The following is a 15499-nucleotide window of genomic DNA, read 5'->3' as shown; positions in this document are numbered from 1 at the left end:
GACAAGCAAGTGGTTCAATGACTCCTTAGCTATGGTCAAATTAATTTACTTTCTCTTCAGATATTATTTGCACTTTTTTATCTTTAGCTGAGGTGATAGTGGCAGGGGCAGTGAATTCAGCATCAGAATATTTGGCTTCAAATCTTTATTCAACTACTACCTCTGTGACTTTGAAAAGTCAGAAAATATCTCTGGCCTCAGCCATTTCATCCAGAAAGAAGGTGATTGGATAATATTCCTTCTAGCTTTAACGTTTATAGTTCTCTTGGTCTATCCAAATCCTAGCTGTCCAATGCAGACCCTCCGTGAAGTCTTTCTGGGGTATTTTAGCCCATGATAAATTTTTATTTCCTCTAATCTCCTTTAATGTTTACTATTAAAACACTATATTTACTATATTAGGTATTTTAATTATACACACTGGCCTGTAACATTGCTTTTATCCCCTGAATTATGATTTTCTTTTCCAGGATATGAGTATCAATGAGCCAGATTATAAATTCTTTCAAAGTAAGGACCATATGTGATTCCTCTTTGAATCCCTGAACAATAAATTGATTTGATTTAAACTTAGTACTTTATTATACCACTTGAAAAATTAAACTTCCGAACACATTAAGTCTACTCCAGCATCAAGGCTGAATTCAGTTAAAAAAAAAAAATTCCCTGTTAGACCTTTTTCATTGTTCTAAGATAAAATTTTTCACCAGCAGTGTTATCCATATTTCTAGATCTCTGTATGAGCTTTCAGATGCTTTGTGGGATCCTTAAAAAATTGATATAAAGAACCAATTACTTCTCTACTGGTCTTCTAAACCTTATTCAGACTGGGATCTCTCTTTTAGGTTTGATGTCTTCTTTTTTTTTTCCTGCTTTACTCAAATTTAAGTGAGGGATTTTGCCTAGATTTTTCCTGCAATCCAATCACATTTTACTCTGTGATACTCTTTTTTGTAATTCCTTACTAAAAGAAACCAGTTCTTTTTTCATCTCTATATCCCCAATATGAGAGATAGAGTAGCATAATAGGTCATTGAGTCAGCTTTGAAGCCAAGGAGACCTTAATACAAGTATCACAAAGACAGATAATGTCTCTGTGACTTTGGATAAAAGCCTTAAATTCAAAATGGTCTAAGTAGCACCATAAGATTAATTTACAAAGAAACTGTAGACTTTCTTTGGTAGAGGGAATTTCTTCACTTAGGAGTAACCTGAGTTACTCATGTTACTCTGGTGCACCTCAGTTCAAATCTGAATTCAAATACTTACTAGCTGTGTGACTCTGCCTAAATCACTTAACCCCAATTGCTTCAAAAAACCAAGACAACAATAAAAAACAAAAACAGAAAAAGTTTGATTCAATTAAGTTATAGGTCCAAAGCTTAAAATATTGAACATAGTAGGTTTTTAATGAAAGTATATTGAATTATTGGTACTTTAACCAAGGTCAAAATAGATAGGCAATTCTATTCTATTCAAATTCTATTGAATAAATGTTTTCTCTACCATCACTTTTTTAATAAAAGAAAATAAACAACTTTTAAAAGATGCCTTTGGGAATAGAATAACTGTTCTACCTCCAATATAATAGGTCAATTCAAACAATCTAGAATTGTACGAAACAATATTTAAGAAGGGAAAATCTGACAGAGATTGAGAAATACTGTTCATGAAACAGCTTTGTTTCAGGGTAAATCTTAATGTGAAATAAAACTAAGATAGATTGTTTCCAACATGTTTAATCCTGAAATACATATGACAGTGGGGAGGAAAAGGGTAATTCTTTCCAGCTTGTTAAAATAGATACGCTATGGAAATACATCATTACTTATTCATCCAAAAATTTGTCAATTGGAAGCTTGTATTCTCAAAATTACAGTAGTAAGTTTACTCAGAGTTCAAGATATTCAAAAGCTAACACCCATAATAATATAATGGGCTGAAAGAATATTATGAAAATTTTTTGAAAATTATAAAACTATAAGATGTATGAAAGAGAAATCCATATACAAGTATATTGTATATAGACACATGTGAACAAATATAAGGCTGTTTGTATGTGTGTATTTTAGACAGATATATGTATAGAATGGAGATACATACATATTTATCTATATATCTTGAGAGAGATCTATATAGACTTCAACAGGTCAGATATCTCTCTCTCTCTGTGCATATATATATATATATATATATTCCTATATGTGTGAATTATATATCCACCATATCTACTGATATTTCTCCATACACATATATGTGTGTATATATATGAATAGCTGTTTAATATATTAATTAATAACACATGCTTATATGTGTGTGTATAATATGCACACATATAAGCTTTTCTTCCATATTTTGAAGTAGAAATAGGTACATACAAGCATCCTTAGCACAGTGTATTTGTGGGACAATAAGGAAGCTAGGAGCAAAGAGTATATGACAGGGAATAAAAATAAAAATACTGGAAAAGTAAATTTTTTGGAATAGATTTCTGTAGTATTCTGGTCTTGGGACCAGCCTTCCTTTCAGTAGAGTAATCACCACAAGAATAGCCACGTATTAAAGTCCAAATCCTTTATTATCTCCTTCACAATCTAGTTTCCTTGCCTTGGCCTGGGCTAGCTTTCTTGAGATCTTCCAGAGTCTTGGTTTCAGTGGAGAAGTGAAGGAGGAGAGCCACCACATCTTGAAGTTTGTCTCAGTCCAAGGACTTGTGCTCTAGCCTCCAGTCTTCTGTCTTCTCCAAGTCTGTTTCTGAACCCTTTCCAAGTCTGTGTCTGGCCCTTCTGTGTCTGTCTCTGGCTCAGAAGGGCCTTGGTCTCAGTAGAGAAATGGAGGACAGGACTGCCACCACGATGGTGTGAGATGGAATGAATGTCTCTAGTTGAGTTTGTCCCAGCTTATATGCTCTATTACAGTTAAATCCATTCATCATACTGAGTATAAGCCAATCATTATATCACTAGGGGACCATTATTTGTTGTAAGATTAAATCAATCATACTGAACTAGAGAACTATTAATCACCATGCTAAATTAGATAACCATTGTATTATCAATTATACTGATTTAACACCTTGTAAGAATCATTGTTTCAAGTATAGAGTTCTGGCCCATAACAGATTTCTATAATTTTGTGTTAATCAACCACTTTGTCTGGAAGGTACTCATTTTTGCCTCATCAAAACCATTGCTTCCTTCAAGGTTCAATTCAAGTACAACCTTTGACATAAAGCCTTTTCTGATATCCCCCAAAGCTAGTGCTTTCACTAAACTTCCTCATCTTTATTTTGTAATTTTTTTTCTAATAACAGGTGTATTCATAAGTCATTGAACAAGGATCTCAACTTTGGAGCATCAACAGCCAAGTTGTACATAGCACTGAGAAACTGCTTTTCATTTTTTTTTTTTTTTTTTTTTGTTACTTCCATGGGTTATCACAGTCAAAGAATTCCTTGGCAAGTAGTCATTCTGCTGGTGATGGGATTATCTGTACTTAGCTAGAATGCTCCTTCCACAGCTAATTCAGCCTATTGATATGACCAAAGCTTTCTTAGCATACTAGAATCATTTAGATCTTGCAACCCACTGACAAAGTATTCTAGAACTCAGATTCTCATTTACTACAGAATGAATAATTGGAATAGAACTTTACAGAGAATCTTATGTCATTTACCAGCTGAGAGCTAAGGATAATTAAGAAAGCAAACTTCAGTATAACTGGAAGAATGGTGATGTCCTAAACAGAAAATATCTCTCCCTCAAGCCCAACCCCTTTCTTTTGATATATGTATATGTATATACATATACACATATGTGTAAGTATATGTGTGTATATATATATAGATAGATAGATAGATAGATAGATATGTTATATTGCTAAATTCTGCCTATACATGTTTTTTTTCACTATTACAAATTAAGGAAGCATTTTAAAACCAGACATAGGATAGATGAGGTTAAGGAAAGACAAATTATATCATTTAAATTACTTCAAATTAATAATAGCTAACATTTATATAAATATAAACCTTATTCTCATTGACCCTCATAAAAATCTTATTAGGTATATTTATTAAAATCTTCATTTTATCCTTGAAGAAAGCAAAGCTTTTCATGAAGTAATTAAGAATGAAGGAAGCATAACAAGAAAAAACATAGCACAAGCACAACTATATTCAGCTTGTTGGCACAGTGGATGGAGTAGTAGAGTCAGATTTGGCCTCCAATGCTTACTTGTTTCATCATTCGTAAAATGAGAGATAATAATAATAACATCTTACTCCCAGGGTGGTTATGAAGATTGAATAAGACAATAATTGTAAAGCACTTTACAAATCCCAATGCAGTATAAAACTGCTAGCTATTATTCTTAAACTCAAAGGCAGCAGATGACATTGGTACTAAGTAATTAAGATTGAACTACATGTCAACCAGTTCTTCTTGCTGTTACTTATTAGTACATTATAAAACTGGAAATTGTATGAACTACTGGCCTTGATAAGCACTTCAAATGATTTCATTTTAATATGGGAAGTAATACAGGGAGTAATTTATTATGGATATGCTTTATGTTGAAACCACAGATGCTACCACAATCAATGAGTGACTAGCTGGTGAATATGTGTGGTAGTGGTTTTCACTTCAATATAAAGCATATCCATAACAGATGTAAATTTATCATCATTTCTATCAAATATTTATAAGGGAAAAGACATATATAAGTATATTGGGAGAGAATTTAAACTTCCCAATATTTCATTCTAGACAAATGTTTATTATCCTTAGTAAAAGGAACAAATTCAGATTTATGTGAAGAGAATCCCTGAATAGTTTCAGCATCTATGTTAGAAATCTACGAACTTTTATTAGGGCATAAGGTTCTTGAGGGCCCAAATTGGTCATTTTTTATCTTTGTACCTTGAGCATAATTCTTATGTATTAGTCACATTAAAATATCAATTAAAGTCCATTGAGTTGATTTTTAACTTCACTAAAACCACAGCCGTTAGCTGGCTAATACTATTTTGAGCCAGAGATGTTTCTGTAGAACTTCAAAAAAGCACAAAATTAAAAAAAAAAACTCTACACAAAATTAAATAAGATGGAATAATATCTATCTATAATTGATTACCTGCCAATTATATTACAGATAGTGAATTATGTATTATATTAAAATGAGTATTATGGCCCTTTGGCTATTAATACTAATGAATTCTGGCTCCTATCATTGCTCAGATACTACTGAATAATTCTTGTTTCAAGTATTTCTAATCTATACAATTTCATCTCCCATTTCTTGTACAGAAAAGAAATATTTGTCACAGTGCATGAAGACTACTATGATCAGCAAGCAGTTGAGAGAGTGATCCAGTAGCTAATCAGGGGATACATTTGACATTAAGAAGGAAGGAAACCCAAATGAGCAATATCAAGAAAGGAAAAGATCATAATGTTCACCAAATCCAATCTGTTGGGTTTTACTCGGAATCAATCTATAAAGGGAAAGTGTGGGAAGTGGGGAAAAGAAGCTCAGGTTTCGAATTCTCAGAAAGAATCAGACAATGAGTACCAACCTATTAACTGGCAAGGTGAAGAAGATACAAGAAATTCAAAGACGTGGGATGAAGTCCATTAAATGTGCAAAAATAAAGTGATAATCTATATAAGATTAGAACTCCTTCATCGATAAAGAACTTATGATTATTAGATAAAGCAAATGCCATCTACCACCATTCAATGAGTTTCAAAGACAAAAAACAACAAAAAAAAGACATTATAGTTATTTTTGGTGGGGGTAGGGATTTGTAGCTATTGATCACTCTTTAGTAATTTTTTTTTGGAAATCCATTATTATATGTACTTCTTTATAAAGCTTAATAGAAAACATGTATTTCATTAGATAATAACCCATAGTTCATTCATATGTCTCATTTAAGAGTAGGGATTTTATTGGTATAATGGACTCCCAGGTAAGGGGACTTCGATTTCCAATCCAATCTAGCAACTTCATGACAACTGTTGTTGTAGAGATCTTATTTAGAATACTAAGAACTTAAGGGTCTCAAAACCAATACATGTCTGAGTCAGGACTTTAATCTCTGTCTTTCTGGCTAGTTCTTTTTTTTATTTAAAAAATAAATTTGACCAAAGTTTATAAAAAGTAATGAGATTAAAAATTTTCATTTTGATAGATTAACTTCTAAATATTTATATAACATCATAGAAAATCTATATTAGGCAATGAAATGTTTTTTAAAAGATGGCAAAATCAATAAATTACACTTACCCTAAGTCCAGGAAATCCAGGAGGGCCGGCACCACCAACAAAACCCTTTAAAATAATAGTTATAGAAATAAATTAAATATAATTCTATTATAGCTTACAGAGGCCAAAGTTGATTTTCAAAAATATATATGTTAATTTTTCAACTTAATTTTATTTTTCCCAAGTTTTTTAATCACTCTTCCTTCTCTCTTCTCTCCAAAATAGCAAACAAGCCAATACAGGTTAAACTTTTGCAAATCTTCTAAGCATATTACCACATTTGTTATAGAAGAATTTTTAAAAGGGAAAATATTTAAATACAATTTTATTTTTAAAAATCATGTTCTATTCTAGCTAAATTTCCTGCCTCTTGCCCATGGTATCCAACCTCATGTTATTTATACAACTTATAATTATTTTTTAAGTTAGAAGATAATTACTCTAAACAAGATCTTGTTATAAAAGTTCTGTGCTTGCTGAGTTATCTTTTCATGGTAGTGATAATGGTTATAGTTATTCCATAGTCCCTATATTGGCCCTTTACCCTATCATCTTGGTCAAAGATGCATTACCTAGAGCATTAGTCTCTTTGTGTTCCCTGCTCCTTTCGAAAAGAAGGTAAGTTCCTCCGTTAATCACCATAATGTTCATAAGTTCACAAGCAGTGAACAGCTATTTTAAAAATAACCCTTTCTCATCCCAAAGCCTAGGGTATCATATCAGGAATTTAGTAAACAGATATGTAAAACATATCTTTAGCATCCCTCTGATTATTTGGTTCACAAAAATTATCATATACAGTAATTACAGAAGAGTTTGAAATGTTCTGAGAGAAAATGTGGTAGAAATAAGAGTATCAGCTAAAGAATCAATAAGACAGGTTCAAATCGTGATGCTGACATACTGATGATGTGACTCTTGGCCAGCTACTGAACTAATCAAAGTCCCAGGTAAGACTAAAGTTAAGATTAAATATCTGCTCTGCATCCATGGAACAAATTTCAACATTAAGAATTTCCCAGAGTGAGGAAATCAGAGATTTCAATCACCCAAATATAGTAACAGAAAAGAAACATTTAATAGTTCTCATTGAACAAAAAAGAAAACTGAATCAGTCTCAAATTTGTTAGTGCTCAGATTTTGCAAACTTTTAAGTAGTATCTCTCCAAGAAAAACACATAAATAAATGATAGGTACTCTAATAATGTAAGCATTAAATTACAACATATTTCACTACTGAATTATGAGTATCATCAATGACATACATGAATTGGAATTGCTTTCGTTTGATGTTGTTTAATAAAAAGAGGTGATGCAGTGGATAGAGCACCAACTAAGATATAGAAAGACCTGAGTTCAAAGCTGATTTCAGATATTTATTAGCCATGTAACTTTTAGCAAGTCACTTAACCCTCATTTACCTTTGTTCCTTATCTGTAAAATGGGGGCACTCTGGAGAAGAAAATGGCAAACAATTCCAGTAATTTTGACAAGAATATCCCATGGATTCTTGTCCATGTAGAGTTAGACATGATCGAATAACTAAGTAACAGTAAAACTCTCTATCTAAACAAATGATGCTCTTTTGACCTTATTGTAATTATAGGGCAAAATTTTATGATAAACCAAATATTTATGGAGTTTTAATTTACATAATGCATCACAAGGAATAATCTACAAAAGAAATAGCAAATTATTCCAGCATCTAAGAAAACCCCAAATAAGGTCACAAAGAGTTGGACACAACTAAAAAAAAAATAACAGAACAATAACAGCTTATTGGTATTTCCTAAATAGTGGTGCCCAGAACTTAATGCAATATTCTAGATGTGTAACTAGCACAGAATACAGTGGGGACTTATCACTTCTTTACTCATGGAACTTAAAGCACTTAGTACCAGTCCCAAATTGCATTAGGTCTTTGAGTTTCCATATCTCCTTGTTCTGTCATACAACCCACTCTACACTAGTGATATTGATGTTCTGAATTTGAGTATAAGACTTTAGTTATGACTATTAAATTTGTCTTTATAGTCATTATGATGTTTTAATTTATAGTTCTCACTTCCAACTTTGTATCATCTACAAATCTGATAATCATGCCATATGGCCACTTATGGAAGTAACTGATAAAGACGATAAAGGTCCAAGCAAAGAGCATGGAACACTCCATTAGTGTCCTTCCAAGTTGGTATGGAACTATTAATCATTACTCTTTGAATCTGGTCAATTAACTAATTCTAAATACATCTATATTATTGACTGGCTTTTTTCTATCACTTTCATTAACAGAGCATAAAATATTTTATCATATAGTTTTCTAAAACCAAGGTAAATTATGTCTAATGCAATCCAATCATCTACTAGTTTTATAAGGTGTAAAGAGAAATAAAGTTATTCTGAAACATTATTTTTTCCTTTAAATTTTTTTTATTATTAGAAAATCAACAACAAATACACACATTACTTGCTATGAAGCCATTGCTAGCTCCTTGTCATTAGCATTTCTTTTTCTAGTTGTTTGCTAACTAATTCTTCAATAGTTCATTCTACAACTTTGCTAGAAATTACAGACAAATTCATTGATAACAGAATTATTTGCCTTTGTATCTTATGAATTTTTTGCCTTGACTGTCTTTTCTTGTAAAATTTTAGCCTGTGGGATCCTCAGACTACTCTGAACTCTTCAGAACCTGTTTTTTCAGAAATTTAGGGAGCAAATCAAAGTATACCTGGCTTTACCTTTCTTCTCTACTCACAGTTACAAGGTAAAGTGTTCATTTCATTGAAAATTTTACATTATTTTCCTCTAGCAGCCATTTTCCCTTTTGGTGAAAATCAGATTTAAAAGTTCCTCCCTTTTGAAGCATGAAATCATCATTAAGGGAAATCAGGAAATTATTAATTGCTCTGCTTTTGGCAGAAGTATTACAGCTGATGTTAGAATAACTGAAGTCCCCTGTCACTACTTTATCATGTTTCTTTGTTAGGCGTATGATATTTCTGGAACTACTTCTTTCTGTTCATCTGCTCTGAAGTATATCCTGATGACAACTTTGCTTCTGTTTCTCCCTTCATTAAATCTTCACCCAAATGTTCTCCAGAATACTTTTCCCTTTGGTTCTTTGATTTCCTTATCTAACTCCATAAAATGCCTTCTTTCCCCACCTCCACTTTTACCTATTGAATTTATTCTAAATAAAGCATACATATCCAAAATCATATTCTATTAATGGCTTTCTTCCCACAGGTCTCAAGGTAAAATTTTTTTTATTTTAGGATCTTGGATTACTTTTGCTTGTTACTGACCTCTGGGCATCTGTGTACAGTTATTTTTGGTTACGAATTTTATCTCTCTTACCACCCTAGTCAGAAGCAATGCACTCCCATCCAGAACTACCTATAGCACTTAGATCCTCTCCTTGCTTTCCTATGCACTTTTACATTTTTATTTTCTTATTTTAGATATTATTATTCATCAGGACATCTTTATCTCTCACAAAAGAACTAGTACAATGACTTGCAAATAGTAAGCAAATATTTGCTGAATAACAAGTTTGATATACATATATATGTATATCATATATATAATATGCAAATTACATATATACATATAGTCTTTCTATATGAATGTATAGTGTGTGTGTATATGTGTGTATATGTAACTAAATTATATAACATCAGGCTCTTATTCAAAAAGGCAAATGAAGTCTATAACTGTAAACTTACAGGGTTCCCATCAAGACCAGCAGGGCCTCGTTCTCCAAATTCTCCTGGAAAGCCCTAGCCAAAAAAAGGAAGAGGAAAAAAGAAAGAAGGATTCAATTATAATAAAAAAACATATGAAAATAATTTTACATCATATTTTAATGAGAGAATTTGCCTCTAGTCTCAAGCTCTAACATCACTTTAAAATATTTTATATCAATATTATTTTATTAAATGTCATATACCTACATGAGCTGATGGAAAGTAAAATATACTGTGTACAAAGTAACAGCAATATAATATTGTAAGATGATCCATTTTGAATGACTTGGCTATTCTCAGCAATGCAATGATGCAGCACGACTCTGAAGGACTTAAGATGAAAAGACAAAGAACTGATGGTGTCTGATTGAACATGCTAATTGAAACATACTTTTTTTTAAACTTTATTTTTCTTGAGGCTTTTTTTGGTCTGTGTTTTCTTTTATTACATGACTATTTTGGAGATGTTTTGCATGACTACACATGAATAACCTGTATTGAATTACTTGCCTTCTCAAGGCGAGTGGTGGTGGAAAGGAAGGAACAGAGAGAATTTGGAACTCAGTTTTAAAAATGAATTTTAAAATTGTTTTACATGTAACTGGGGAAGAAATAAAATATTAAAATTTAAAAATATTTATGTATATTTTGAGATTCATAATAAATATTTTAGTTAAATAACATGACTATAGAAGACTAAGCCCAGATAGCAGCAGTAACTGGCCTATAATCATATATGGATTATGTATCAGAATGAAGGACATATCTCTGATCTGATCTACCTATTGTTTCATGTTGACTATCAGAAGCACATAAGAATATATTCCTCATAGCAGAGAAAAATTGATAGAAATATGTGACTCAGAGCTGTATTTCAAGATAAAATATGGGGTAGTTAGGTGACACAGTGGATAGAGTACTAGTCCTGAAGTCCTCCTGACCTGACCTGAATTCAAATCTGGCCTCAGATATTTTTTAATTGTGTGTTCACTTAACCTCTATTTGTCACAACTTTCTGATCTGTAAAATGGGAATAATAATTATATCTATCTCCCAGAGTTATTGAGAGGATCAAATAAAATAGTAATAATAAAGCACTGTTTGGCATATATTGTTATTGCTTGGTCATTTGAGTCATGTTTGACTACCATATTTGTTGTTAAAGTTTTTTTTTAGTCATCTTCAATTCTTCTTGACACCACTTAAGGTTATCTTGGCAGAGACATTGGAGTTCTTTGTCATTGCCTTCCCCACTTGATTTTGCAGATGAGGAAACTGAGGCAAATAGAGTTAAATGATTTGCCTAGGGTCATACAGCTAGTAAGAGTCTGAGGCCACATGTGAATCTAGGAAATGAGGTTTCCTGATTTCAGACACAATTCTATCCATTACACCACCAGTTTCCTTTAATTCATCATCTTTGAAGATCATATCTACTTAAACTGACCTGTGATCTCATTAGGGTTTAGTATTTCTTTTGACATAGACTAGAACTCATCTTCTCTTTTTGCCTCATTAAAAAAATTTTACTTAAAATGTTTCATTTTTATTTTCAAATTTTTTACTTGTTTAACATTCGTTTCTTAAAATATTTAGATTAAAATTCTTTCCTCCATCCAATTCCTCCCTCACCCATTGACAAGTCAAGTAAAACCCATTATACATTCCTTCCTAACCTATATAATTCTTGTCTATTTGTTTTCATAAATCCTCCACTGAAGACTGACTCATAGGGCTAGCAGATTGACTCCAAATCACCAAATATCCTTTGAAAGATGCTTATTAGCTTTTATAATACAATGAAAACCAATTCCACTTAATTTTTTATTTGCCACTGGTAGAAGAGGAAATAAAATATTTAAATAATACCAATGTAAAAAATGAATAAGCCATCAATGAACTTCTTAAGGGGAACAAACTCTAATTCACTAATTACCACCTGAAAAAAAAAAAGATCCTACAAGGAAAACCCACAGGGACATTATTGTTAAAATTTAAAACCCCTAGATGAAAGGGGAAATTTTACAAACAACAACAATAAAACAATTCAAATATGCTGAAGCCATAATCAGAATCACACAAGATCTATCAGCAGCTACAATAAAAGACTGTAGATCTTGGAGTACTATATATCAAAGATCTAAGGAACTAGGGTTGCAGCCAAAGATTCTATCTAGGCAAAATTAAATATTATTCTCAACAAAAAAATGAACATTCAATGAACTGCCAGATTTTCAGGATTCTGTGGTAAACAAACCTGAACTTAATATAAAATTTGACATATAAGAGTCAACATTAAAGATTAATTTCAAAAGATTCAATAAAGACAAGCTGTTTATGTTTGATATGTGGAAATGTAAACCATATGTCTAATACTGCCATTAGTAATTGGGTAATTCAAAAGAAAGATTGGGGTAGAGGTGAGTACATGGTTCCAAAAAATAAAACCATGAAGGAAAAGGTAAAAACAGTATTTTATTACACAACTGAGGTGTGACGACAAAAATTGACAAAGAGGACATGGGGGAAGAGAGCTTGAAATACTACTCACATTGAAAATGGGTTAAAGAAGGAAATATGTGTGTATGTATATATATTTGTACATACATGCGTATGTATATATATATACATACATATATGTACATATACATACATATATATATATATGTAGAATGGTATAAGACCTTCCAAAATTTATAAAGAAATAAAAGGAGAAGGGAATAGATAAGTTGGGGTAAAGAAGAGTATGTAAATTAATTGGAATAGGATAAAGAGATTACCCTCAGTGTATTTTAGTTTGTTTACCTAGATGTTGTCCTGGGGTATGACCACTGTACATACTAAAGTTTCTTGGAGCCAAGGTGAGAGTTGAATGCCAAATAGGTTAGTCTTCCTTGATTACTTACTCTACCACCACCACTACCCTATCGTATAGGTACATATATCACAAATGCCCAATCACAAAATCTTGTCTAAATCATGGAAATAAAGAAAACTTTGAGAAGTCCTATTCCCCATGACCCTGACTTATGCATTCCAAAAAGAAAACCATATTTTCCCTCTTCAATTTCAAATAAGCATTGTTGAGTAAAATCATTCTTTTTACTGCTTATCTGTAATACTCTAGCTCAGTTTAAACTCATCCTTGTTATCTAAAACTGATCATTTCACTTTGATGTAATCACCATTTTTCAAGTAGATTGAGATATCAGTCAAAATTGTATTCAGTTTGCTTTGATAACACTAGTGACAGAATACAGGTTTCTTCTGTGTTTGACAAAATAGACAAAATTGTCATACATATATGCTGAATTCTTTATGACCAAAAAAATTTCAGTTATATTCTAAGACAAAGAAAAATGCTTCCCAAGTGCCTTGTAAAACATATATCTAAAATTCAACTATGTGATATATACTTAAAATAATCTTGGGCCAAGGATAGAAACAAATAACAGATGTCAAGAAGGATACTTAACTCTGAAACTGTAACACTATCATTAGGAGCCAAACATACATGGCATCTATTTAAAGCTGACTTTTCCAAAATGAAGGTATGAGCTAAGAAAATTGTTTTCTAATATTTTTCTAATAACTTCCTTTTATTGTTTACTTATAATATTTCTCTAAGATTTAAGAAAAATAAATATTTCTGCCACCTGGTCTTTTTAAGGGTGTTGTTTTCCCACCATTTTGGAGAGTCCTGCTATTCTGACTTTCCAGTGGAAGAGAACTCTAGGGATCTGAATAGATGCACTCACAAAGTTTTGTTCTGTGAAAAATCTCTTACCGCAAGGAACAACAGAAATCTGACTCACCACTCTCTATACCCAAAAGAATTTTTAAAAATATCCTGGAACTTTCTATATTTTGGCATCTGTCATTGGCCAGGTGCTATGGAGAGTAAGTCCCACACTAGTTATAAAACTTTAGCTTCTTTCCTAAAAAGTTAATTTTGAACTAAATTCATTCAAGGCTGGGCCTATGTGCCATGCCAATTTGCATGGATGATTTAATGTAAGGAAGTGACTGATGATCAAGTTAATCTGATAGTCATGTAAAATTTTAGCAGCTCTAGATTTTCCTGGCTGTGAGACTGGAGAAAGAACTTTGGAAATGCATCTAAGTGAGGGGTTATTTGGATTCTGATAAGATGAAATGGAATTGAAGCTATTAAATCCACATGAAATTTTTGTCAGTGGATCTTCCTTTCCTTTTATGATGAATCTATCTTTGGTTATTTTTTCTTTTAAATTTAAAATGCTGTCGGGGGTTAGGCACAATTCAGATGTGAACCAGGCTTCTCTTTCCCCAGAGCTCTAAAATTTGAATCTTCTGGCTCCAAGTTTCTCAACTGGAAATTGGGAAACATAAAATAAAATCACTGGGACATATGGAAAACATTAACAAAAAATTAAGATTGGCTCGTTTTCTTCTAACACTTATAGCAAAGACAAATTTAGTTGAACTTCTATATGCTAGGATGTATAAAAGAAGAAGAGAAAATGTGACCTCACTAGTACCTTTTTAGGCATATAACTTTGGTCTGAGTGTATATACTAAACAATAACCACTTTTTCTTCTTTAAATACTTATAAACCATTTTTTCCCACAACCCAGTTACCCAAAGGGAATCTTTTTAATCATCACAAATGTTCTTACTAGATCCAAATATCTTCCAGCTTTTAGGACAGTGTTTTACATGCAGTAAACACTTAAATGGTTGTTGAATTGAATTTAGTTTATCTTTTGTAGCAAATGATAACTAATCCTAGGAAATGATGGAGAAAATCTTCAAGCACTATTAAATATAACCAGACAATAATGGGACATGTATGCTGGCAAAATGCATTAAACAAAATATTTAAGCACATTACAATTCTTCAGTGGATTTGAGATCTTTTTACTACAAGTATTGCTTCACTGATATCAATCACAATGCATTTATGCTCTCCTTTCTCTCTGTTCCTGTATTTTCTTAGACCCTGTATATGTCACCTGAGGTATAGGATGTGTTCAGGAAAGACTAGTGGTATGAAAGGTTCCAAGCTCCTCACAGGGCTGCTTTCCACTTTTGGAGCCCACCTGATTCACCTAACTCTTATCTGTGGCTCCAAGAAGCTGTAGCATGCACAGGTAAACCATTTTGAAAGAAGAGCAAAACCAGGTTGAGGGTTACTAAAGAGTCTCAAATCTACAGTGCATTAGAGGGGTGTCTACCCCAGGTATATAAAGACTTTCTCTTGTGCAATGAGCAGATAAAAACAAATTGTTCCAAGGGCCAGGAAGGCAGATGAATGGGATATTGTGGAGTGCTTAGAGCTTGGTCATATATCATATATCATAAATCCAAATTATGCATGAAACAAAAGATATTACATACCATTTAATGATGTCATTTTGGTCCTCTTCAAAAATGAAGGACAACGACATGTCACCTATACATTGTCTTTGAGGCTATGCTCTAGGCCATCTTACATTTCAT

General features: G+C 32.2%; 1 protein-coding gene across 2 annotated transcripts in view; it reads right to left on the bottom strand.

The window, feature by feature from the left end:
• The window catches only part of COL24A1 (collagen type XXIV alpha 1 chain), a 345626-nt gene that overhangs the window by 223010 nt on the left and 107117 nt on the right, over positions 1 to 15499 (bottom strand). For both annotated transcript variants that reach the window (XM_074266340.1, XM_074266341.1), the window contains 2 exons: positions 9997 to 10050; positions 6289 to 6333 (listed from right to left, as the gene is read on the bottom strand). In XM_074266340.1, the coding sequence (XP_074122441.1) occupies positions 6289 to 6333; positions 9997 to 10050 (99 nt within the window). The remainder of the gene's footprint in view (positions 1 to 6288; positions 6334 to 9996; positions 10051 to 15499) is intronic.

The sequence above is a fragment of the Sminthopsis crassicaudata genome, chromosome 4, assembly GCF_048593235.1.
Source record: "Sminthopsis crassicaudata isolate SCR6 chromosome 4, ASM4859323v1, whole genome shotgun sequence".
NCBI lineage: Eukaryota > Metazoa > Chordata > Mammalia > Dasyuromorphia > Dasyuridae > Sminthopsis > Sminthopsis crassicaudata.
The sequence above is the reverse complement of the archived record's forward strand: the minus strand, read 5'-3'. Positions and strand labels throughout refer to the sequence as shown.